We start from the raw sequence: 25,646 nt of genomic DNA, 5'->3' as shown, positions 1-25,646 counted from the left end.
TTAATCTCTAAATGAACTGAGCCTCAATTGACAAATCATTATGCAATCATAATCAGACAAGTAACATTGTAATTGTTGAGCTTACCCAGAAGTCAACTTATATTAAATAAGTAATGCACAGAATGAATTTTTCTAGATAAATAAAGATCTGGACTTACAGTCCTTGCTCCATGAAAGTTAGGACCCATCTTTTTCACAGAGCTTTAGCCATTCAGACAAAGAGGGGGAATTAACTAAAGGAAATAAAGAGGGGTACTTCTTTCAATTGTTTTTTTCCACAGATTCCTGTGGCCTGTTTGCTGGAGGTGAGATACTGCAGCAGAAATGGCAGGCTGGATGCAGGGTCAATAGATAATTTTTGAAGACATAAAAGCAATTCAGTTGACAGTAATATAAACTCTCACAGTCTCAGGGAGAGGTACCTAAAAGAGAACTCTGGCTATGTAGTATGATAAAAAATGAGGCTACCAGTTCATGTTTCAATTTCAACCTGACCTTAACAAAGTCTGTACTCTACTATACGTGTCAACCGCAGTAAGCAGCTGTAATGCCAGCAAGACTTTTGTTTATATTGCCCAGGAGCCTCACACCATCAAAATCTACCCTGAGACTTGCAGGGTCTGGATTAATCTTGTTCTGATTTATGATGAATATAATTTCAGTGTCTACATTTGAACTAGGTGTCTGAGTTGATCAGAACCTAGTTCATGCAGCTGGTGGAGTCTGGAGACAAATTCAGTACACCTATAGGAGTCCATTTTACAAGGTGGTGACTAATTGTCTAGGTTTCATTTGCTAGATTGACTGGATGAGCTGGAGCTTCGAAACCAAGCTCATGTGTAAGCAGTTCAAATTAGTTGCTTAATCAACAGCTATTTGAGAGGGCACAAGGCAGTCTTCATGGTATCCATGTGCTGATCAAAAAGATGTAGGGGGTATATCATGTCCATCAGCTGTGTGCTGGTGTCTGAGAGATGTCACAAGGCAACTCAAAAGGATCAAGGCACTGTCGGATTAGCAACTGAATCTGTTACAGTCAACTCCAACTCTAGAGCAGGAAGACAGAAGGCACTGACAGCCCTGGCCCTAGACATGGTTCTTGAGGTTCCAACTTCAGGACAAAGAGCCTGGTGCTTGAAGCATATTTAGGTTGATGTCTCTAGCCTTGAGGTCAGCTCTCTTGGGAGTCCACCTTTAAGGCCAGATCTCACTAGTTTCAGTAATTACCTTACCTAATTAGACAGAAATGGTGCTGATGTAATGGGTGATGGTCACAGGTGAAGCATTCAAGATAAATGTCTAAAGCTCATTCTGTTATATGGTTTCTCAGTTTGGGATTTTGTTACTGAACATTACTAACATATGTGACACATTTTTCTCTCCCCTCTTGATACACACCTCTTTCACCCACACCATTTTCTGTGTTTTATCAAAAGTGAAGTTCTCTCTTCTTTCTCTGAATTTCCCTTGTGCATTCAGGGTCCTTGGCTCTGGAGCACACCAAGAATTGACTTTGATTCAGTGATTCAGTTCTACTGAATTTTCTTGAATTAATCCTTCATACTATTTAATTAAAGAATCAGTATTTCAGTTGTCATCTCTATCAATAATATTCCACAGATATCCAGACCTGGACAGGACTTTTGAAAAGTTTTATACATATTTATAGAAAATCCTTTGAGTGGGTAGTGTATTATATTAAGTAATTTTTCTCAACAGAGCTTTTTAAAGATTTCTGTCTGATGCTCTACTCTTATTGCAGAAAGGTGATCAGGTCTGCTGTATTTTTAATGTATTTCATGATAGCAGAGTTTATATATTTCATTATGGTCTCCTGTTTTATTTATATAGTCTGCAGACACAAGGCCACAAAAGCATTTTCATAAGAATCCAAATGAAAATGTTCAGCTTTGCAAAAGAAAAAGCAAGGCTGGTTTCAATGAGAAAACTTGTCTTTTGAAATGAAACATTGTTTTTTGGAAAATGAAGTTGTTAAGCAATCTGCAGAATAGATGTTTGCTTGCTGAAAATTGTGTCAACTGCTCCAGACAGCAGAAAACCTTGGTCTAATCAGGATGAAATACATCCTTCTGATTCCACCAATATACTTCTCTTGGTGAAACTAAAAGGTGTTTCATTCTGTAATAAATGCTACTGATTGAAGTAATCACAACAACCAGATACATGTACCAGATATTTCTTTTCCTGGTGATAGTTGTTCTGAGGTTGTTTGATACAACAGCTAAGGATATTTGCACAAGTTTGATATTACCTTGATGCTCCTGCTGGCTGGAAATGGTGTGGCATTTTTCTGTCATCTGACTCAAAGTGTAACAAACTATCAGGAATGTGATGGAGAGAAATCTGCAGTTTTCTATTCCTTCTTTCCCTTTCTTTCTTAGGAAATCCATCATTCATGTCTACATGGGCAAATGTAGTTTCTTAAGCTCATATGCAAACACATGAATATAATTTAAAGGGAAGGTTTTCAATTTTTATTTTTTCTCTAGATGTAATCTTTCATAGTTTTTACATATTTGCACTAGAATAGGTGGGAAGTGTTCTAATACATGGTTGGGTTCTTGGTATGTGCTCAATATTTTTTTAGGATGTTGACTAACTAGATCTTTTGGATGAGCTGTTAGAACTATATCTAAGACTGGTAGTGCGAACACTGAAGTCGTGGAGTTAATGTGTGAATGACTACCTTTTTCTTATACAGCTGTACTCAGATTTAATCATCTTTGCATTCAGTGAAAAAAGTCACAATTATTTTTAACAATTTGAGATTTCTAAATATATTAGTCTGAGTATATATATATAATATATATATAAATGTCTAAAATGTATTCAGTAAGATTAACACCAATTTAGTAAGATATACACCAATTTGAAATGAAGTTGGTATTTAGTTTATTAATTCTTTTCATTGTTAATTTTTTCTGTTTGTAACTGTTCGTGAACTACATATATACACACTTTTTTTTAATTTTGTTTTGTTTTGTTTTGTTTTGTTTTGTTTTGTTTTGTTTTGTTTTGTTTTGTTTAAAATGTGTTTGAAAGAAAAATTCAGGCTGGTTGTAATTGATGTTAAAGGATCTAGTCTGAAGGCTTTTCATTACAATTTATGTTTGACATCACAGGTTGCATGTTTCTCATAGTTCAGATGTAATTAAGAAACCTGATCTCTTGAACAACTCCTCATTGTTCATGAAAAACTATGCACATTACTTATTCTCTCAATATAAATTCTATACAGAAAAATGTGTGTTTGGAGAAGCATTTTACTTGGAGACCTAAGCAATTGTTTTTAAAAACTAACCGGTGCTCACCTATCTGTTCAATAGTCTAAAGTAATTTACTGTCTCTCTTTTTCTTCCCCAATGCAAATTACTTGGCTATCACTGTATTCACTGCAAGGTTTCTTTTAATACAAATGAGTAATACAGTGAAGGTGTCATCCCTACTGTTCTGCAGATGTCATACTACCCCATAAAATGTGTAAAACTGAAGGCAGCTATCTACAAGCGTCTTTCCTTCAGTATAGATAATACTGTTTCCCTCTCTCTTTTCTCAGGTGCCTATCCAAGACTTTCACTGAGCTTCAGGTTGAAGAGAAATATTGGCTACTTTATTCTTCAAACCTATATGCCCTCCATACTGATTACCATTTTATCATGGGTGTCATTCTGGATCAATTATGATGCATCAGCAGCAAGAGTTGCCCTTGGTATGTGGTAAAAATGAGTGGGACATTAAAATGTCAGATTTAATGTAGCCTTCAGAGGTTGTTAAAAACTACAACATGATGTCAGTGTTTTGAAATTCCAAAATAATTTGCATCAAAATCATGTCATCCAGTATTGCCTCAAAAGTGATGTTTTCCCCTTCATGCAAGAGTGTAGTTACTACTAGATCTCTGGCATGAGCTGCTCATACAGGTCCCAGACTTGTTCTCATCAAAGTTAATGCTGTTGTCAGTAAGTCCATCCAGGACACCAGCTCCACAATCATACTTGAGCGTGGGCTTTAGTCCAGCTCAGTGTAGGAGGACAAATGTGGCTCCAAGCCTCCTCCTGAGGCTGCTCCTGCTGCTTTAACTGACACTGGCAGGAACAGACTTCAAGAACCATTGCTAGTTCAGCACACAGGGGCACATCAGCTATGGACCATACCATGCTACCTAACCCTCAGAGTACATGGTGTGTTAAGTGCATGTTTATGACAGCTTAAAGTGTCATTTACCTCATGACAGAAAAACTTGGATTTGGCACAGGTATGTGATTCCTGCCCAAGGACTTTTCAGATCAAGGTATCCTTTAAATGGAAGGTCACTAGAAGATTGTGCAGTTGACACATTGGAGGGAAGGGATGCCATCCAGAAAAACCTTGACAAGTTTGAGAGGTGAACTCGCATGAACCCCATGAAGTTCAACAAGGCCAAGTGCAAGATCCTGCATGTGGGTCAGACAATCCCAAGCACAAGTACAGGCTGGGCAGAGAATGGATTGAGAAACAGCCCTGAGGAGAAGGACTTGGGGTGTTGGTTGCCAAGGAGCTCAACATGACCCAACAATGTGCACTTGCAGTCCAGAAAGCCAACTGTGTCTGGGCTGCACCAAAATCAGCATGGCCAGGAGGGTGAGGGAGGTGATTCTTCTCCTCAGCTGCTCTCATGACACCCCAGCTGGAATACTGGATCCGAGTTTGGGATGCCCAATTTAAGAAGGTCATGGTTGGAGTGAGTCCAGAGAGGGGCCACGAAGGTGATCAGGGGCTGGAGCCCCTCTCCTGTCAAGGCAGGCCAAGAGATTTGGTTTTGTTCAGTCTAAAGAAGAGAAGGCTCTAGGGTAATCTTACAGCACTTTCCAGTACCCAAAGGGGGGTACAGGAGAGCTGGAAAGGGACTTCATACAAGGACGTGTAGTGACAGGACAAGGAGGAATGGCTTCAAAATGACAGAGGATAGTTTTAGATTAAGAAGAGGCTCTTGATTGTAACGGTGATGAGGCACTGGAGCAGGTTGCTCATAGGAGTTGTGGATTCCCCATCCCTGGAAGTGTTGAAGGCCAAGTTAGATGTGTTTTCAAGCAACTCAATCTAGTGGAAGGTCCCCGCGCATGGCAGTGAACTTAGATGATGTTTAAGGTCCCTTCCAAGCCAAACCATTCTGTGATTCGGTCATAGTTTAGGAATTATATTCTCCAATTTAGTGGTCCTACTAAAACCACACCGCTGCCTTCTTTACCCCATCCCCCTTCCCCCTGTGAGTGGCTGGAGAGAATTGGAGGCACAAAAGGCAAAGATCCCAGGCTGAGGTAAGAACAATTTACTGGAAATAGCAATAAGACATGAAAAAGAACAGCAACATACTAATAACAAAACTGTACAAAAGAATGAGTGATTCCCAAGCAAAAATGCTTATTGTGGACTAACTCGCGACTCAATGGCGGCCACACTTGCCCCAACCTGAAGAGAAACATCCTCCCAGAAAAAGACTGGTGGTATAGTGAGGTGGTATAGAATAGCCTTTGGGTCCTAGCCATGTCCCCTCCTGGCTACTGCAAAAATTAACCCTGTCCTGGCCAGAACCAGGACAGATTTTATGACAATATATCCCAGCAAATATTTCATCCTTTACAGAAGCATACTTAGGGATAGCTATAGCTAAGGAATATTAAATCGATCTATAAGTCCTTATAAATACTTCTGCCTCTCATCTTGTCCCAAATTCTGTCTTCAACCCTGTGCTTCCCAATTACACGTACCTTGTCACTTCCCCATTACCCAAAACTTGTCACTAAGTCTGTGCTATCTTCCTGCTGTATTCTCTTATTTCTTAAAAGAGAAGCATATTCCCTAGTTCCCCCATTTTTCTGTAATGTTTTTCAGCAAACTCAGACTCCAGCCCGTGTCCCTGTGATTCCCTGATTCCTTATCCCATGTCTCCCAAGGTCCCACATACCGAAGCAGGCAGGGTAGTCACCTTTGTGCAACATATTATCCAGCCTCTGAATTTGGGTAGCTGGAGATACTGTAGATTAACTGCAGTTACTGCACAGGAATTCTGCATATACTGTGGGTTAGCTGGTACGTATGGGCATGACACAGTCTGGCATTACCACTCAGCAGCCACTGTTTGTTTGGCAGCTCGAAGCTAAGTAGTAGCTTAATAGGAAGTGGGGCATAGAGCCCAAACATCTCTGATGTGTTCATAAATGAGCTCCTGAGGGCAGCACTTCAAACACAACCATGGTTGAAGCATCTAGATACATACTGGCCAGGACTGCGGAGAAGAGATGGTTAGACAGAAGTTACCATACCCAGTGACATTCCATGCCCTTCTGTTACAGGTTCATGAGATTTTTCCTTGTTTAAGGAGCAAGACTATCTCATGTCATCCATTTCTGTGTAGCACAAGTTCATCATGTACTGTAAAACAAATATTAGAACAAAAATCAGAGAGTACAAGGCAAGCTCAGGAGACCAGAGGTTCTATTTACAATTGGTAGAAAGTCCTTTTGAGAGGACAAAAATCCATCTAATAGTTTCTTCTCAGAAAACAATTAGTGCCTTGGTGATTATGTCACATGATTAGTGGCATTTGTATAATAAAGTTCAGTATCACGGGTCTAATCCTATGTTCCTTTGTGTACCCGCTCTTATTAGTCTTAAGCTGGTATCACAGAAGATGGTGAGTTGGAAGGTTCCGTAAGGGACCCACAGGAGTCCAGCTCTTGTCCTGTCACTGGTCACCACAGAGAAGAGATCAATCCCTGTCCCTCCTCTTCCTGTCATGAAGAAGTTGTAGACTGCAATGAGGTCTCCAGGCTGAACAGACTGAGTGACTTAACTTGCTCCTCATATGGCTTCCCCTCACGACCTTTCACCATCCTTGTTGCCTTCCACTGGACACTTGCTAATAGTTCAATATCTTTTCTATATTGCAGTGCCCAAAACTGCACACAATATTCAAGGTGAGGCTACCCCAGAGCAGAGCAGAGAGGGACAATCCCCTCCCTTGCCCTGCTGGCCATGCTGCGCCTGATGCTCCCCAGCTCTCTCCTGGCTGCCAGGGCGCTTCTGACTCATGTTCAACTTGCCATCCACTAGGACCCCCAGCACTTTCTGCAGCACTGCTCTCCAGCCTTTTGTTCTCCCGTCTGTCTGTTCATTGAGATTTGCCCCATGCCAGGTGCAGGATCCGGCACTTCCCCTCTTTGAATTTCACATGGTTGGTGATTGCCCACCCAGTCCTCTAATTTGGCAAGGTCTCTCTGCAGGGCTTTCCTGCCTCCAGGGGAGGCAACAGCTGGTCCCTGTTATGTAGTGTCTGTGAACTTACATGGCATCCTAATGTGAGCTGGTATAAAAGTTTAAAGGCAATATAGCCTTTGGACATATATGATTGGCTCTGAAAAGCGCAGTACAGAGAAGGTATACCTGATTTCCTAAGTATTTCTTCAAGGAAGCATTCCCTGTGCAATTCTTGGGACACAAACTTTTATCCAACCCCTGCAAGAAGCCTATATTCTCTGCAAGAGCTTGATTCTATTCATTCACTTCTATGTTTTGCCCCTGTGCCTGATCCCTTGCTGCACTGAACCAAATAGTTGCCTCCAGAGTGAAGCCAAGGTGCTCATTCCAGAGACTGTGTACTATGGACACTGCAGACAGATGGTGATATAGGGCTGATCTCAAGAGAAATATTCAAACCTATCAATTCTGCTCTCTCAACTTTTTGCTAGTTAGCCCCAGAAGTTCCTAAATTCAGTCCTTAGAGTGAGGAAAATAATCTCTGGAGTCCTCCCTTGTAGGAAGGACTATAATCACAAGATTATCTTATTTTTTTGTCTTAGGGGAGTGTCAGCTTCTTCTCTTCCAGCTGTGCTTTAAAATAAATTATTGAGCTTCAGAAGGACATTTGGCCACAGGATTTCAGAATCTTCCAGGGAATGTATTTCCCTTTGGTTAGTGATAGCCACCTTTCTATTCAGTGTGCCTAATCTTCCAGATCACCAGACATCTGGCATCAAGGCACACTTGTTTCACAGTTTAGAGGAAAAACACTGAAAACCACATGACGCTAACCTACTAAATATCCAAAATAGCTGTTACACAATCTCATAGAGAATTACTACAGTTCCCTGGAGTGACACTCCTTACACTGACAGCTTGATTTTGAGTTATATTGTCTTTATTTCTGTCTCTTCAGGTAAAAGAAGCTGTGCTTTATTATATGGCAGCAATTTTATTTTGTCCTTTATTTTTGTTCTGCCTGTATTTTAGTGACTACATGTAAACTGATGGTATAATTATGGAATCAAAGAAAATAGTAATGGAGGAGAACTAATAGAATGACTTGCCTTGAAATGAGACTTATTCCACAAATCAGTGTTTTCAGCAACCTGTGATTTGCAATTCCCATAGAATTTCCAGCAGAGATAAAGATCCTGCAGTTTATTGTGAATTCAGGCAGACTGACAATAAATTTGCTTTTCTTTCCAGATTTTCATAACAGTGCTCTGTAATATATTTTCAGGTGCTATGTCCATCCTTAGATAAATACCTTGACAAAAGTTTTTTATAGATATTTTGTAGATATTTTATTAGTGTCCAGTTTGTTACTATAAAAATGCTACTCTCCCTCCTTCTTCCTTCCAAAAATTCACATACCTCTCTGTCTCTCATTGCTCACCTCACTTATTTCTATGTAACTAGCCTACTGCTCCAAATTAGTCGTATCAAATTCCACTTATACATTGAACTTTCCTGAAATAGATATCTAAACTAGATGGGATGAACTGCTCAAGAAAAGTACCTGTCTCTCCCTGTCTACAGGGAGATCCTACAGGACTGACATCAACCAACTGCCTAACTCTTAGAAATTTAAAACTGTGTGAGAAGTCTTTCACCGTCTGTGTGAGCACTGTTCTTGTTATACATCAGTTTGGTGTCCATGGAGGAGATTTTCAATACAGCTACACTTGGCTTCCATGAAGCTACATTAACTCATGGAAGTGGTGCCAGACCCCTTTGTTAGCTGTTCCCCCACTCATAGGAAGGAAATAATTGTAACAGAATAATAATGCATCAAGTATTAATTTTGCTTTTTTTTTGCAGTGATGTCACCTGCAAGACGTCTTTTACAAATTGTTAAGCTTCTTCCCACTGACAAAGCATATTTGTCAAGAAGGAAAATAAAACTGAATGCTTGGAGTTGTAAGATATGTGATCTTTTTTCTTTGTATAGGAATTACGACTGTGCTGACTATGACAACAATCAACACTCACCTACGAGAGACTTTGCCTAAAATTCCATATGTTAAAGCCATTGACATGTATCTCATGGGCTGCTTTGTGTTTGTCTTCTTGGCCTTACTTGAATACGCCTTTGTCAACTACATTTTCTTTGGAAAAGGCCCTCAAAGGCAGAAGAAACTTGCAGAAAAAACAACAAAGGCACACAACGATCGCTCAAGGTTTGAAGGCAATCGGGTAGGTTTCTTGAATTTATATATACTCTGTTTTTACATGACAAAGACTATTGGTATGAAAAAACCAAAAAGGCTTGTGCAAAAACATCACCATCTGGTGACAACCAACCAGATCTTTTTGTGGACAACCTTGGCCATTTTCATTTTCAGAAATTGACATAGAAGACTATATGTAGGCATACAGATGTAGAAGTGAGTATGATCTGTATGACAAGTAAGTGTAAGAAGAAGACAGTGGGAGGGAAGCTAGCTTGAAAATAAAGGCTCAGATCTACAAAGGTGTTTATTTTTCTAAATTAAATATAATCTAACTGTGATTTTAAGTGCCTATGTACATTTCCTGTGTAAGCAAATCCAGGATCTGAGCACACCTTTCCTCACTTCACTTAGAGGAGATGCATTTACCATGGGAGAGAACAGATAAAGGATTAGTTTTGCCACGCTAATTAACTGGGCAGCATAGTTCAATGCTGTGTGTGGTATTGTCATCTGCTGCTGTTAAAAACCAGCAGAAAAGTGTAAGTCCTAGAGAAACTTTCAGATTGATTTCTGAAGCATGGTATTGGCAAGGTCTATGCTAATTATACTCCAGCCTATTTCCTTGCCTGGAGTATTACTTTATCCAGTGAATACCTCCTTTTTTAATATTTAGAAGAAAATTTCAAGGTGTTCAGCAGTATCTGACATTAACAAACCATATCAGTTTGAATAGAACATCTTTTTTTTTTTTACCAAAATGCTCCCAGTGAGGCTTTTTCATTTCATTTCATTTCATTGTTGAGTAAGACTGTTTTTTTTTCTATCAGCTATAAATCAGAAGAATTCACAATGACAAAACTGCTACCTGTTTATCAAAACCAGTATCATAAAAGTAATTTCAATCTATATTTGTTTATCCTAATGATTTTGTCTGCTACAGTAAATGTAATGCAGAACTACCTAATTATCAGCACTCATATATGTGAAACAATTCTAAACCAGTAAACACGTTTTTTCCACTGTATTATGAAACCAGATTCTCATCACAGTTGGCAGCTCTACTTAGAACTAAGATATCAGGACAAAGGAATTCCCTTTACTGGAAAAATAAATAGTCATAATAATAAAAGAAATACAGATGGAGAAATAAAAGAGTATCCAAATTGAAAGCCATGGAGAAGATTTTAACTGCAAGCAGGTAATGCAGATGTACACACTAAGGTTTAATTCTCCTGCTGGAAACCATCTGGTGTATCTCATCCATTTAAATGATTTACATAATTCAGTACAAGACTTGTTAATGGGTCCAATTCTACCCCATGCCTGACAGTTCTTCTATCCTGAGATCAATTTATCTCTGTTTTCAAAATATTCATAAGTACCTTAACTAATGAAAATGTATATTTTTACACCCCGTTCATGCCATTTTTATATCCTGGATCTGCTCATACCATATAGCAATCTTTTTTTTTCCTGGCTTTTGACTTACAACCTTTTCTTTTCTGAAGCATCCCAAGCAAATATAATGAACTGTTCTGCTTTTTCTGCTGGTTTAATATCAACCATGCATGAATGAAAAATTTCTTCACAGCAAGCATTGTCAAACATTGGAACAGGCTGCCCAGGGAAGTGGTTGAATCACTATCCCTGGAGATATTTAAAAGATGTTCAGATGCAGCACTTCAAGACATGGTTGTAGTATGGTGGGGGTTGGTCTCTTCTCCCACGTAGCAAGTGACAGGATGAGAGGAAGTGGCCTCAAGTTGCACTAGGGGAGGATTAGATTCTATATTAGGAAACATTTTTTCACAGAAAAGGAACTCAAGCATTGGAATCACCATCACTGTAAGAGTTCAAAAGTCAGGTGGATGTGGCATGTGGGGACATGTTTCATTGGTGAACATGGTGCTGGGTTAATAGATTAACTCAGTGACCTCAGGGGACTTCTTAACCTAAGAGATTCTATGATTCTGTCAAATAAGGATACAAATTCAGTGTACCAGAGTTTAAAGGAGAGTATGTTACTTTGTCCCTTGGAGTCCCAGGTGTGAAAGGGAGCGCTGCATACATTGTAGAATCATATATACTCATATTTACAGCGAATATTTGCTGATCAAATAGCACAGGATAAATAATATGGTATGGTCCCTTTCCGTGTAGAAAACATTTTATCCTCAGGCCTCAGCTGGGGAATTCAGCAGAGCTTTGTTCCAGTTTCTGGATTCAGTGCCTTCAGAGAAGCAGTGCCAGCATGCAACAGAAACAGACAGAAACATTAGGTAGAGCTAATCGGAAATCTTCCTTTGAAACAAAACATAGATAGAAGATTCATTGGATATAGGATGTCAAATTTCTCATTTGAGAAACACTGGCAGATGTGAAGCATAGGAAACTGATCAGAACAGGCAAGAGGTCCCATGGATTTCAAGAGGCGCATCTCAGGGAAAATATATCTAACAGATATATTTGGAGAAAGTTTTTCATAGCTTTGAGATACCACAGCCTTGAAACAGGAAAATGTCTTCTGGATCATGTCCACCATTTACCATGCTATACAGATATCCATGGATGCAACAGGACTGGATCCTGCTGGATTAACATACTTTTTATGGAAGACAGTACCTGAAAGCTCTGCAACCTTGGTTCTGACCACTTCAGGGATAGTAAAGACTGATTAACTTCCAAGCTCTCCTTTGGTGGCTCTTGAAAATAATTGAATCTGATGGAAATAACAGTTGCTTGCTTCTTGCTTTAGAGTTGGGACTCCGGTGCTAGATGTTCTGGGACAGGCTCATGCAGTGTACCCCAATACTGCACAGTAAGGGAGGCTCAGAGACACACATGAAGACTACTTTGTGCAAGTTCAATGAAATTAATGGTTTTGTAGTTTTGCTGAGGCTTCAGTCTTCCATGAAGTGTAATTCCATTCAGAAAGGGAAGATTTCTAATCCTGGAAAATATTTCCAATCTCATGTGTTTTGGGGCTGAGGAAAATTTTTAAAGAAAGGGAGAATGCCAAAAGCAGGCAGCCCACATTGCACTTATCACCACTATTTCATAACTGTCAAATGTAAGCTGTGCTGGAAAGGAGATTGAAAAATGTTCAAATATAAAACTGGCAAAAGGTGTTATTATTAGTTTATTTCTGACTACTATTTTGGGTTGCTCTGTTGCTGTTTTGTTTTAGTAATTGAATTTGCTTTTTTATGACCATGTGCATGAGCTCCCTGCCACTGATTAAGAATACTAGCTCAGGGCACTAGGAAAACAAAAGAAAACAAATCAAAAAACAAACTTAGCTGAATAAAAAAATAAACATTCAATTTATTGTCCACATCAGATGCTGTAACTTGTGAGTGTAGGGTGTAGTGACAGAACAACTTAGTGCTGTATCAGGTCCAGCCAGAGTCAGGAGGGGCTGGTGGTGTGGTAGAAATCCCTTGTGTTAGGAGGCAGCACTAGCAGAGAAGGGGCAGCTTAACACATTTCCTGGTGCTCAGGCCCTGAGTTCAAGCTTTTCTTTTATGGTTTCTAAGACTGGCAGTGCTGCTGAGACAGTGTCTTTCTCTCAGGCAAAAGGAACAAGAAAAGGCAGTGGGAAAATGGCACGTTATTTCCACTCAGAAGTGTTTTAGCCCATGAAAACCAATAGAACCAGTGTGGATACTACTATTTTAGTCTATTTTTTACACATAAGAGGACTGAAATCTGGAGTGCAAGCTAGCACGCTTGGTTAAAAACAGTCCTCTTAATAGTAGCAAAAGGGCTTTTCCTGCTTTCTTAGTCTTATTGGACTGTAGAGAAAAGGAGGTTTTTACTGAAAAAATATTCTAGACTACAAAATGCACAGATGTGGGTATGTTTGTGTTGCATTTGATAACTGCTTTGCAAAGCAGTAACTTCACACTCAGTAAGTCTTCATAATGAAAGCGTTTGCATTGTCAGAGGTTATGGGTTTGAAAAGCCAAAACTGGCACGGCCACCCCCATTTTGGTGCTGCTGCTATGGATGTGCCTCTCCAGTGCCAGGCTTTTAGGTACTTCTCTCTCAGTTATTCCTGATATGTTACCACTAAGGCTTGCTGTGCTGAGGAGGGCTCCACCAGCTGCTGCTTGTCCATGTTGAAACCAGTGAGCCAAATAGCTCCAGGTGTAAGGAAAAGAAGAGCTCTTGCAGCATGGAATTGGCACAGCCAGTGTCCTCACATTGCAGAGGTGTCAAAGAAAAGCAGTGGGGAGAGAAAAACTCTGAGCTGTATTCTCCTGTGCAGCACTGCTGAAGGTGGCATGATGGCTGAAGCACGTCTGACTAAATTGAATCTCTGCAAAAGGTTTCAGAAGATTCAGAGCTGGTGATGAGATGAAACCTGAGTGATCCTTTCCGAGTGACTCATCTGTGGATCAGCGGCTGACTACAGAGGGAATTTCACACTTAGCTGTCTCTTCTTTTGACTGCTTTTGCATCACATTTTATTTCAGATAATGCACTGTAAATAGTATTCCTCACTGAATTGTTCCAGCCTATTGCAGTAAACCATAGTTACTAAGACAAACACAGGATGCTGCTTTTTTTTTTGTGTATAACCAATTTTCATACACATGCTCGTTTGGGATTGAAAACTCTCTTTTGAAAGCCTCGATGCTCTGCTTCCTATGTGAGGGCAAGCTCTAGGATCAAGGAAGAAATTAATTTTTATTTTTCATAAAATATTTCTCCTGACAGGGTATTGATGCTTAAATTAAAGTCCTCTGATTGTAGAAAAACTGTCAGAAAAGAATAGGTGGTCTCTAAAAATGTTTCCTTTGAAAATTGATCACCATTGTTACAAATCAATTCCATTTATCCTGTTTGTGTTGGCAGATTGAGGCTTCATTTGTAGCTCTCAAAGCTTTCAGTTCTGCTACATAAGTTGTTAATTTTAAATAGGGCTCAGATAAAGCCTAATTTATGGCTAAATCAGCTTTAAGGCAATCCTGTTCTCACTTGTTCACTCTTGTGATAGAGGCTACTTGTATAATCAGATGGTGAGCATGTGTTTCAGACATTGCTCCTTCTGGGCCAATCCACAGGGCTTATGTGATATATGCTAAAGTCCCCTGCTGAAAGCATTGCTTTTTGGTTAAAACTGTGGCTATTTATGTTTTCAGTTTAGAGGGACCAAAAGTTCAGCCCCAGAGTATCAAGCAGGAGGGTAACAATCACACAAGCTCATTCAAGCTTCAAACCCCCGATGGTTGGAAGACATGTGGGAAGAGCTTCCTCTGACAAGAATAATGCAATAACCCTTTATAAAAAGGCCCTTCTCATCAAGCAGTGTCTGCATGTATTTTTAGCTCTGGAGATTCCTGGCTCCAACCCCCGCTGTTGGCCAAGGCAGCAGCTTCCCACTAGGCATGGCTGAGAATAGAGGCTCAGGCCACTTACATCTACATAGCAGTTTTGTTAATTGTAGCAACCCTTCTCATAAGTGGGATTTTATTGTGAAAATCAATATCTTGACTTCTGTGGAAGAATTATCACTCAGTTTAAATTGGGAAGTACGAGAATAGCAAAACTGGCAGTATTCTCCTATGTATCTTCATCTTTCCTGGATACTTTTTTCAGTGCTTTTTTTAACAGTGGGAGATTTTTATATCACCACTGTGATGAGTAGGTACCAAATTTTGAAATATATCTGTCAAGGGTGATAAGCACAGTTCTGTGGGAAGAACATTCATCCTGTAGCTCATGGTGAGGACATTTACTGTGCACTGAGACTCATGCATGTACTAGTTTTGTTTTGCAACCACTTTGCACAAGTATGAATCGTGCAAATCCTGAGACAGTAAGAAGGATTGTATGGCAATTCATAGGACATCTCAGCGACTGTAATAATCCATACAATGTGGAATACAGAGCAAAGGAGGACTATGCATTTGTTTCCTTTTCTTCCTCCATTGAAATATATCAAGGCTAATTGTAAAACTTCATTATTATTTGATAGACAGTGAGAATAATATGGAAGTTCCTAATTAGTTTGCTTCTTCATGCTTTCCCTGTTTTTCAAGGTCCTTCCATCTTCCCAGTTCTGCTGGTTATCCTGGGTTCATCTACTAAGCTGATATAACATAATTACCTCTTCTACTTTTTGATACTTATTAATTAATATAAACATATCTAAATGGCAGTGAGAGAAGTATCAACTTTTAGACTCAGGGAGAACACTCAACACTATAATTTTTGTTTTGCCTGCAGTTTCAAATTATTTTTAAATATCCAAGGCATAATGTGGTCAATGTATTTCTCTTTAAGCACAGATAAAACTTAAGGCCTGATTGCATATTTTTCTACATGTTGGAAAGCCATTTTTGCATAAGTAAAGAAGGTGAAAGAGGCAGACACTGATCTTTCTGGTGACCAGTGACAGGACTCAAGGGAATGGCCTGAAGCTGTGTCAGAGGAGGTTTGGGTTGGATATTAGAAAAAGGTTCTTATCCCAGAGGGTATTTGGGCACTGGAACAGGCTCCCCAGGTGTCACAGCACCAAGCCTGACAGAGTTCAAGGAATGGTTGGACAACACTCTTAGGCACAAGCTGTGACCCTTGGGGATGGTGCTGTGCAAAGTCAGGAGTCAGACCAGGTGATTGTTCTGGGTCCCTTCCAGCTCAGAATATTCTGTGATTCTGTATGTACTTAAATGCTAATTTTGATGTACAATAATGCAAGATTAACTACAGCGACAGAGCTTTTCATTATGTTATTTAAACCCCCTATTTGCATTTATATTGCTTCACATGATGGGAAGGGTTTACATGGTATTTGAAAATTTGGGATTGATGTACAAGTAAACATACCTATGGGGTTTGAATAAAATGCTTCCTATTTTTGAGCAAAATGCTCCCTCTGAAAGACTTACGAGGAAAAAGATATTTCATTGTAACATACTCTTTAAAATTTATGGAATATTAAACAGAGAACTAAATGAACTTGAAACAATTCAGACTCTACCTAATAATAAATCAAGGCTTATGGTAGTTTTCTGGACCTAGTAAAATGCTTTCAAACTGTCTTTAAAGTTGAAGTTTTTAAAAAAATATTGGAGAAAGGTATTTAATAGCAGCTGTTGTATTTTGTTTTTTAAACTAGAATAGCTAACATCTAAATGAGCCTGGATCCTAGGCAGAATTGAGAAGTAGATTTAAGGACTTCCCAGATATAATAGGGCACTGAAGTTTTGGACCTGGAACATATAATCCAAGTTGAGTCCACTGGTGATGTGGTGTTCCTCCAAGAGCAAGGAGCAGGTTCTTTGTGAACGTTGTCTTAATTTCTCCTCCTTCTGGCTTCAGTTCGGTGAGTCACAGTCATTTTTGGGTAATGACATTAGGCTGCTGGGGTATTTGAATTTTTCACTTATCCTGTAATATGCCTAGTTCAGAAATGGTGAACCTTCAAAAGTGAATCTGCTTCTCAAAGTGCACTTATGTGAGATTCAGTCACTTCACCCTGGTGCAGAAGCTGTAGTTACTCAAAGGTGGGAGGGATGGAGTTTGATAAAAATTTATTCTGAAATAAGAGCACTGATTTTGCATATTTGTATCCATGCTGATTCAGCAGAGAATTAATTAATGATTTGATACTCAGCTGTTTTCATCTGTTTTGATTAATTTACTGGGAAACATTCCAAAGAAACAACCAACCCTTGCTTGTGTTGGGGAGGAGATATGAGAACCAAACATGGAGACCATAGTGAAGAAATGGGAAGGAATGGCTTCAGTGGAGCCAAAGTGGGGAGAAAGAAGGCTGTAAAAATAATGGAAGCACAGGGTTGGCAGAGAAGTGAAAAAAGGGAAATACTTTGGTTAAAGAAGGATGGTAAGAATTGATGGGAAATTGGCCAAATCCACAGTTTCCTCTCTAATTTATAACAGCATTTGAGAGTAAAGACTGCTATTAGCATTTTGGGGAGAATTTCCAGTGCACAGAGTGACATTTTTTGAGCCAGGTGATAAAATTGTATTCTAAGGCTCATACAGAGTAAAACTAAATTTTATCAAAGACATTGGCCTCGTTTGTCATACACAGCCATGACTGCCTGTAATCCAGTCAGCTACTTTTCTTAATCTATACCTGGGGTAACATTTTCCCTGGAGCCACTGAGCAACACTCGTGTTCACTCATGGAGGATTTTGCCTTCCCTGTATATTCAGGCAAGCATGAGGTGACTTGCACAGGTTACCCTGTCATTATTTGTTTACTTCTTTATTCATTGAGAGAGTTTGTGTACCTTTGTCAAAGTAATTTAAATCATTGCCTAAATGATTCTAAAGTCATGTTTATGTGCAAATACTTTTTAACATGCTGCATGCATTAAGTATTCATACTTTAAGACATCACCTTAAGATTGTCACAAAGTATTAGCATATAGTGCTCTAATGTTGTCAACAGCTTAAGTGGTTTATTCAAAACCTCTGAAGGAATCAATTTGAGAGAATAAATCTCAAGAGTATCTGTGGATCAGAGGCTGATTTAGCTTCTGCAGACCCCTTCTCTCCATCTGCTCCTTCCTCATATTTGACATGCAAGCCTGTTGCTCCATTAGAAAAGAGCTGAATTTCTAAAGTATGTTTCCAAATATGTTTCATTTGACATTTTGAGAAAAATGTATACTGTCATGCAGCTTCATAGGACATACTGGTACCTTCAGAAAAAGAATTTACACAAAAGTTGCAACTTTCTTGACCGCCTTTCTGGTTTGATTTCTAGAGGCAGTGACAAACAGTGAAAAGTTGGCACATCAAAGGCAGTAGCTGTGTTAAGGTGGCATGTGAAGTTGGAGATAAGGTGAAGAAGGCTATGCCATGCAAGGAAATAACAGGAATAAAATTAATTCCTTTATCAAGAGAAGCCTGAATGCATAGGTGTACCCTCCATAATACAGGCTTTCAACTGACAGCTCACAACAGTCGAGGTTCAGTGTAGAAGGACAAAGCACCCAGGATGGGCTGATGTCTGTGCATATGTAGGTGGCAGACAGAATCAGGAGAGATCAGGAAATCCTGAGGGAAAGAAGAGTTGACATCTGAGGTGGTGGAAGGAAAAGGAGGAGACCTGCAAGGGGATGGCAGGGCTCTAGGGGTGAAGCCCACCAAAATGGTCTCTGCTATGACATTTTTAGTAAGCTGAAGGATATTTCTCAAAGCCTAGGAGGAAATGGGAAAGATGACATTTGATGCCATGGGCGTCTGGATGAGAGATTTAGTTTTAAGCTTCACAAGGAAAAAACAGGTTGTTGAGATATTTTACGCAATGTGCAAAAAATATCCTGATCATAATTTGTACTCTTAGTGGGGAAAAAGAAGAACAGAAGAAACTGAATCAGTTTTTCCAGAGACCACTATAAGAAGTGATGATATCCATGACTGTATTTGACACTTGTGTTTATTCCCTGGTTACAAAGACTGCTCAACAGCATGAACTCCTTTCTATAAACCTCGAGATCTTACTTTTGTACCCAAAGGGTTTCTGCAATGGAAAAAATAAATTCTTCTTAATCACCACTGAAGTTTCTCCATGCCATTATTTTTGTTCATATTGTTTATTTTTATTTATAGGCACTCATCAGCATAATGTGTCATTGCCTACAGCAGCAGGATTTGTTAGATACCTTAGAATTTTTTTTCCTACTTGCCTGTATATCATTCATAGCATTTTACATTCTTTTTTTCCATTTGCAAGCACCTTGGCAAAGCATTACTGATATACTATCATAATTGTCTTCCCTGAGATAAGCTGAAGCATCAATAATTGATGAAAGAAATATCCATTTCACAAAATTTGAGTAGGAATGAAAAAAGTTAAATGTGTATGGACAGACACATAGCTGCGCATACTTTTAATCCATCACACAGCTTGCAAAGGATGTGGTATCAGATGACTGTGCAAACTTCAGAAGGCTGTGACAATAGTCTGTCTTTACAATCACTTTTAAACTGATGCTTCTAGAATGAAATGTTCAACTGCTACACAGTTAACACAGCTAGATAATGTGGCAGGCTAGAAAAATGTATTAAGTGTGCAATGAATTATGGATGAATAAATTGCATATGTAAAACTGGAAATTATCCTGTATTCCATGATTCACTATTTCTGACACAGAGAACTAAATTCTCTTGAACAGAGTCACACATGTGTTACCTGTCTGAAAATACCCAGCACATGACAAATTTTTTACCTTCAGCCATCATTTTTCTTGTCCCAAAACTGGCAGAAAATTTGGAGCTGATCCCTGCATTACCTGTATTGACTGCAAATACTTCAGTGTGTAGGGCCTGGGCCTGGGCATGGGGTTTGTGCTGCCCCACCAATGAAACTATCAAATACTGATTCAGACACCATTGCTTAGAATTTCTCCTCAGTGCCATTCATGGGAACTCTTAAGGTTTCTGGAGTGAAGGAGCCATACACAGCTCTGTGCTGCTCCTCTTTTGCCACTCTGGAGGACTGGAGAGTCTGGCTCAGATTTTAAGACTCTAAATGATCAGGACCTTTTTCTTTATTACTGAAAATGGCATGTTCTGTACTTGGAAATTTATATGGGGTTTTGATGATTTTTGTATGGAGCTCACTGGGATATGGCTGACCAGGGTCCTGTTTTTTTGTCTATCAGGGTGATGTCTAGTCCTTGACTGGGTATGGGTTACTGCTCACACAAACATTGACCTTTCTGTAGTTGCTGTTGCTATTAAATTAAGCAAAGTATTATTAGTACTAAACAAAATATCTACATAGAAATTGCTGTCAAGTTTCTCTCAACAAGACTTTGACTTTGTTAGCATACTAAATATACTTTGTGCTAAACACTGGTCACTGCCTCTGGAATAGGGCAGTGAAAGAGTCCCTCCTATTTCCTCAATTCACCTACTTTTCTTCTATGCCTTAAGTTCATTGGTTTTTAAGATCAATCACTTAGACAGAAAATCTCTGCAGTTAAAAATTGTCATGATTGGAAAACTCTGCAAATGACTTTGGAAGGAAAACTTCAGGAGATAAGTTGTAAATAAACTCTGTGATTATAAAGTACAGAGTTCAGCACATCAGAACTGTTCTTGTGATTTTAGCAAACTTCACAGGCACTTTTTTTTATCTTATTTTAGATCACAGTTAGGAAAAAAAAATCTAGCCAGTTTAATTTAATTTCCTACTGTAGCAGAGAGAGGATCCATCCCTTACTCTCTCCCTCCATTGCCAGCAACGCAGAGGTTTCATTGAACTGCACCATCCTTTAAAATGTGGCTGGTTCTGTGGGAGAAGAAAATGGTGGAGTTTGCCAAGTACAGTTTTGTACTGGATGTTTGGTAGTATGATAATAGCACTGTTTCTAAAAGTATTTAAGCACTTGCCTGATTTTAGGCAGCTGAATAGTGCCATTTCTTTTTTAAGATTATCACATGCTTAAAAATAATTACATTATTTTTCTAGATCTGTATGGGTTTGGAGATTTACATACACCCACATTCTGCTCATCGATGTCAAGTCTTTTGAAAGAATTTATGTTTCTATTTTTCCCCCCCAGGTGGACACACATGGAAACATTCTGCTAACATCGCTTGAAATTCACAATGAGGTGGCAAGCAACGAGGTCACCACCAGCGTTACAGAGGCCCGAAATTCAACTATATCCTTTGACAACTCAGGAATCCAGTACAGAAAACAAAGCTCACATCGTGAAAGCCTTGGAAGGCGTTCGTCAGAAAGAACAGGCTCCCATAGCAAGAGGGGCCATTTACGAAGAAGGTCTTCGCAACTGAAAATAAAAATCCCGGATCTAACGGATGTGAATGCCATTGACAGATGGTCAAGAATGGTGTTTCCATTCACGTTTTCTCTTTTCAACTTAATTTACTGGCTATACTATGTTAACTGAGTGACTTAGTTTTTTTAAAGGACTTCAACTATAACAAGTGAAGTACTACTTGCCTGCAGAGTTTATATATATATTTATATATATATATTTATATATAAAAATATATGTATGAACTTTTACTATGTAGACCATACTCATGTATGTGTGAATACATGTAGCAAAGAACTGTGTGTACTTTAAAGCACATACTGCAAAGCAAAAGAATATGTATGCACACACACATGAACACATTCATTCTGAGGTTATGGACACTTTAACATAGAATGCACTTCACAGGAACTTTTTAAATTGAAAGGCAGGTGTCATCAAAGAAGCAAGCCTTGAGAAAGTAAGTGTTGTATATTATCACTACAAAACTTTGATTGTCAGAAATTTTTGAACAGCTGTAATCATGTATAAAGTCAGTATTTAGTAACATCCTTTGTAAATGCTGCCATACACACTAATCATAAAGCAGTAGAGTTACACTGGTAAGTTTAAAATAAGTTATTTATATTGCAGATCTATCAACTACCATTTCATCAAGCAAAATTTATTTTTCTTTGCTAAAATTTTTTGGGTTTCTATATGTCATAATACATATTTTACCAGTCCAGGATGGACATAGTTTTTAATGATCTCTTGCTTTCTCTTCTGCAGTAAGCAAGCTGATAATGGGAGTGTTGTAGGTCTTTGGAGACATATACAGGTTTATAATATTTCAAACAAGCATTCTAAGTGTCCATCAACAGTGACATTAATCTTTTGTAAGTACTGTAAATGTACAGCACATTTTCCTTCCCTTGGACTGGTTCCAGCTGCTATGTCATTTTGAAAAAGAACAGCACATTTCTAGTATAATTTAGCTGAGAATTCAACTACTGTCAATGTGCTCTACATCTGCTGTAGATTTAAAGATTGTTATTCCAGTGAAAGCATAGAAGATGTCTCAGGTTATTTGTTACTTCAACATGAAATCACCTAGCTGTAGCCTTTTTTAAACATGCATTCGTATTATTTAACATTCTTATAACATTGTATGTTAATGTAAAATATATTTGCATAATATGCATATAAGTATATTTTCTCAATAATTTTCTTCCCTGTGCTTGCTATTGTGACCGCATGTTATGTCATATTTTTGTTTCTGTGATGTTATAACTTTTTATTCTCTAGAGCTGAGCAAATAGAGCACTTCCAATTCTTTGATTCAGTAACAGAGCATTTTCATATTTAATTTATATACTGAAAGTATATGCTTACACTTACCAAGGTAGTGTGCTGCCATCACAGATCACAACAGTATGTTTTGTTTCAGCATTAACTGTGTTCTAACATACCCTTCATGCAAATGTGACTATTTTAGTTTTGATCTCAGTTTGTTCCCTCACTGGGATTCCAACTTTTTTCAGTTTAGTAGATTGTAGTCATCAAGGTATGCCAATTTCAGATCTGTAAACCTAATTTGTTATTTAGCAGAACTAAATCTTTCTAAAGAAAAGAAGATATATTTTTTGTAAACAGTGTTTCTATCATGTACATTCTCAAATAACAACAAATACAGTAGCATAAATAGATCTAAAAAAATAGAATTCAGGCTTAGCCCTGACAGTTCTCTGCATGCAAAATTCCTGTGGACATCAATGGGATTTTTTGACAGAGAGCTTTGGTTGCTAGCTGGAGACGTCTATGGGCAAAAATATGTGTGAATATGCATCTAGCAAAACCACCAAATATATATGAAACTGAAAAGGCCGTCCTGGCTCTGTAATGACCACCCCCTGTTCTCACTAGGACTTGATTTACCTATGAGTAGAGCACTGATTCTTGGGTTGCTGCCATTTACAGCCCATTACTGTTCCCACCCCTATTTGCAGCTGAACTGTGAAACTTTGCTCTGGACTGAAATTCCAGCCTGGTTTGCAAAAGTGTTTCAGTTCCGTCCCCAAGGCTGCTCCTTGAGCATGGATGGGCTGGGCACACTTGCCTTGCAGCACCGCTGCGGCGCGATCCCCAGCCAGGAATGCTCATCGGAACCCCGGCTGCTGCCGTGGGCAGGATCAGCGCCGCAGTCCTGCTGCATCCTTGGCAATGGTGCAAAGTGGCTGAAGCTGCAGTTTTTAAGCACTATATCTGCAGACAACTACACAGCAAGAGCCTCAAAGGAACCCGTAGAGCTGGAGCAGAAAAACTTGGTGTTTAAAAGCTCTTCAGTATTAAGTCCCATTGGTAAAGCACAATGTATTGCGAGCTCTCTAATATCTCTCCAAACTGTGAAGGGATTACAGAGCACACTGTCACCTTTATAATCAAAGTAACTAACAATTAACACCCTCCCAAAGTACATATTAGATAGAATTGTTGAAAACCTCTCCTAAGTTTTTATCTTAATAGCAAAATATGTTTAAACAAAATATCTCATTTTAATAAAAATTATAAATGCTAGGCTTTGCTTTAGAAAAGTTTCCCTACTGAAATAATCTCCAAGCAAGTCTTCTGGTAAGTGCCCTAGAAGAACTACCCTAAGAAGTCGGATTTGAGAATGGTCCTGCCCTCATGATTTAACCACAGCACTCTCTTTTCTTCAAGTCCCACCTCCTAGAAATCACATAACCAGGCAGAAACCTTCAATAAGAAGTGAGTTTTTAGTTGTGATAGTAATGTATATTCCAAATCCCACTGAAATCAGTTCTTCAGTGGCTTCAACCAGAATTTCCAAGAAGGCAGAAAATTACTCTCTGCACAGAGCAAAGAGGCAATGTGGATTTTTCAGGGACCTGCATGTGCAAGAGGGCTGAGTCTCTGAGAATTCTCTCCCTCTCTTACCCTTTGCACTACTGGAGGGCAGCATGTTACTGCAGCCCCCTTCAGGGAACTGTACTCCTCATCTTGCCTGTCCTTGCAAAAAGTAGGCAGTTGCACATTTCAGCTTTTTCAAAAGATTTCACATTCATTGGTTTAGTCACAGCTTTAACCTTGAACAGATCCAAGTATTGGTTTGACTTGAAAAAAGCCAGGAAAATCTCACTTAAGGTTAGCACTTCATCTTACACACACATTTTTTGTGCCTTTTTTTGCCAATTCCGTTCCTACAGCCCCAGCACGACTTCTTACACACAAAAACACACACGTACAACCACGTGTTAAGAACAGTGTTTGCCTTGACCTCCCATTTTCTGGCTCTTGACCCTGTGCACTAGCTGCAGTATATTATTTTAACCATAGATTGCTTTAAGACTAAAAACAGTAATTTCAATTAAATCACACCAGAGTATTGTATTTCATAGCTAATTAACTCCTTTGTAACTCAACACTACTATAAATAACATTTACACATAATTTATTTGTAAAAGGCATTGAAAAAAAGGAACTATCTTCTGTTATAGCCGAAAGGCTCAGTAAACATAAGAACTATTATGGTGGTTTTACTCCAAGTTGATTTCATCCCATTGTAAAGATAAACTAAAAAAACCCCAATCCTTTTTGCTTAAGGCACAGCTATGTATTTTTGGTATTCTTCTGCAGTGAAAAAAAAGAATAGTAAAATGGAATGATGAAGAGATGCTTTATGAAAATATTGATGAATGAATATTAATTTATTAAAAAGGATTTAAAAATTATTTGGTTTTTTTTTTCTTTTCTGGGAATGGTGGGAGCATGATGACTGTTTAGCCAAATTTAATCTTGAGTAGCATGTAATTATTAGTCTTACACATTTTACAGAAAAACACCAAATATGGAAGCATTTTCTAAACAACACACAAATAGAAGAAGAGATTCTGGAGCACTGAACAACTATATTTCCTAGTGCTTTATATAGTAGATAAAGGAACAGGAAAAAGCAACATCCACTGACTTAGCAAGATTCTTAATAGCAAACCAATCTGTCTTCAAGCTGTGGCATTGCCAGTTAAGAGCAAAAAGTTTGTTCTGTTCTTTGTATGAAAAAGCCTGCTTCTACCCAGGACACAAAAGAGTTTTTTAATATCAAAACAAGACAATGTTTATTTATGTGTTTCAGTAAGTACTGTGTTCATTAAACTTTTTATTGCTAAATAAGTTATTTTAGAGGAGTGAGGATACAGAGGATTTTGTGGAAGGGGGTTTTAAAGACACCTTGCTATTAGTGATACAACCCCTTCTACCAAAACCAAAAAATACCTTGAAAATTTGGAAAGTGGGAACAAGCTGTCATATGCTTGCTTAAACCTCATAGTAGCTAATGATATATGTCACAATTTTTAAAAGCAGATAAAATATTCAGCACCATAGTTGTAACGGCTTT

General features: G+C 38.7%; 1 protein-coding gene across 1 annotated transcript in view; it reads left to right on the top strand.

The window, feature by feature from the left end:
• GABRB3 (gamma-aminobutyric acid type A receptor subunit beta3) overlaps positions 1–24,981 on the top strand; it is a 36,374-nt gene extending 11,393 nt beyond the window's left edge. The window contains exons 4-6 of the mRNA XM_053970210.1: positions 3,578–3,730; positions 9,254–9,498; positions 21,032–24,981. Of these exons, the coding sequence (XP_053826185.1) occupies positions 3,578–3,730; positions 9,254–9,498; positions 21,032–21,382 (749 nt within the window). The 3' untranslated portion in view covers positions 21,383–24,981. The remainder of the gene's footprint in view (positions 1–3,577; positions 3,731–9,253; positions 9,499–21,031) is intronic.
• Positions 24,982–25,646: the final 665 nt, after the last annotated feature.

This window comes from Vidua macroura, chromosome 2 (genome assembly GCF_024509145.1).
Source record: "Vidua macroura isolate BioBank_ID:100142 chromosome 2, ASM2450914v1, whole genome shotgun sequence".
NCBI lineage: Eukaryota > Metazoa > Chordata > Aves > Passeriformes > Viduidae > Vidua > Vidua macroura.
Note: the sequence above shows the minus strand (reverse complement) of the source record. Positions and strands in the feature narration are given on the sequence as shown.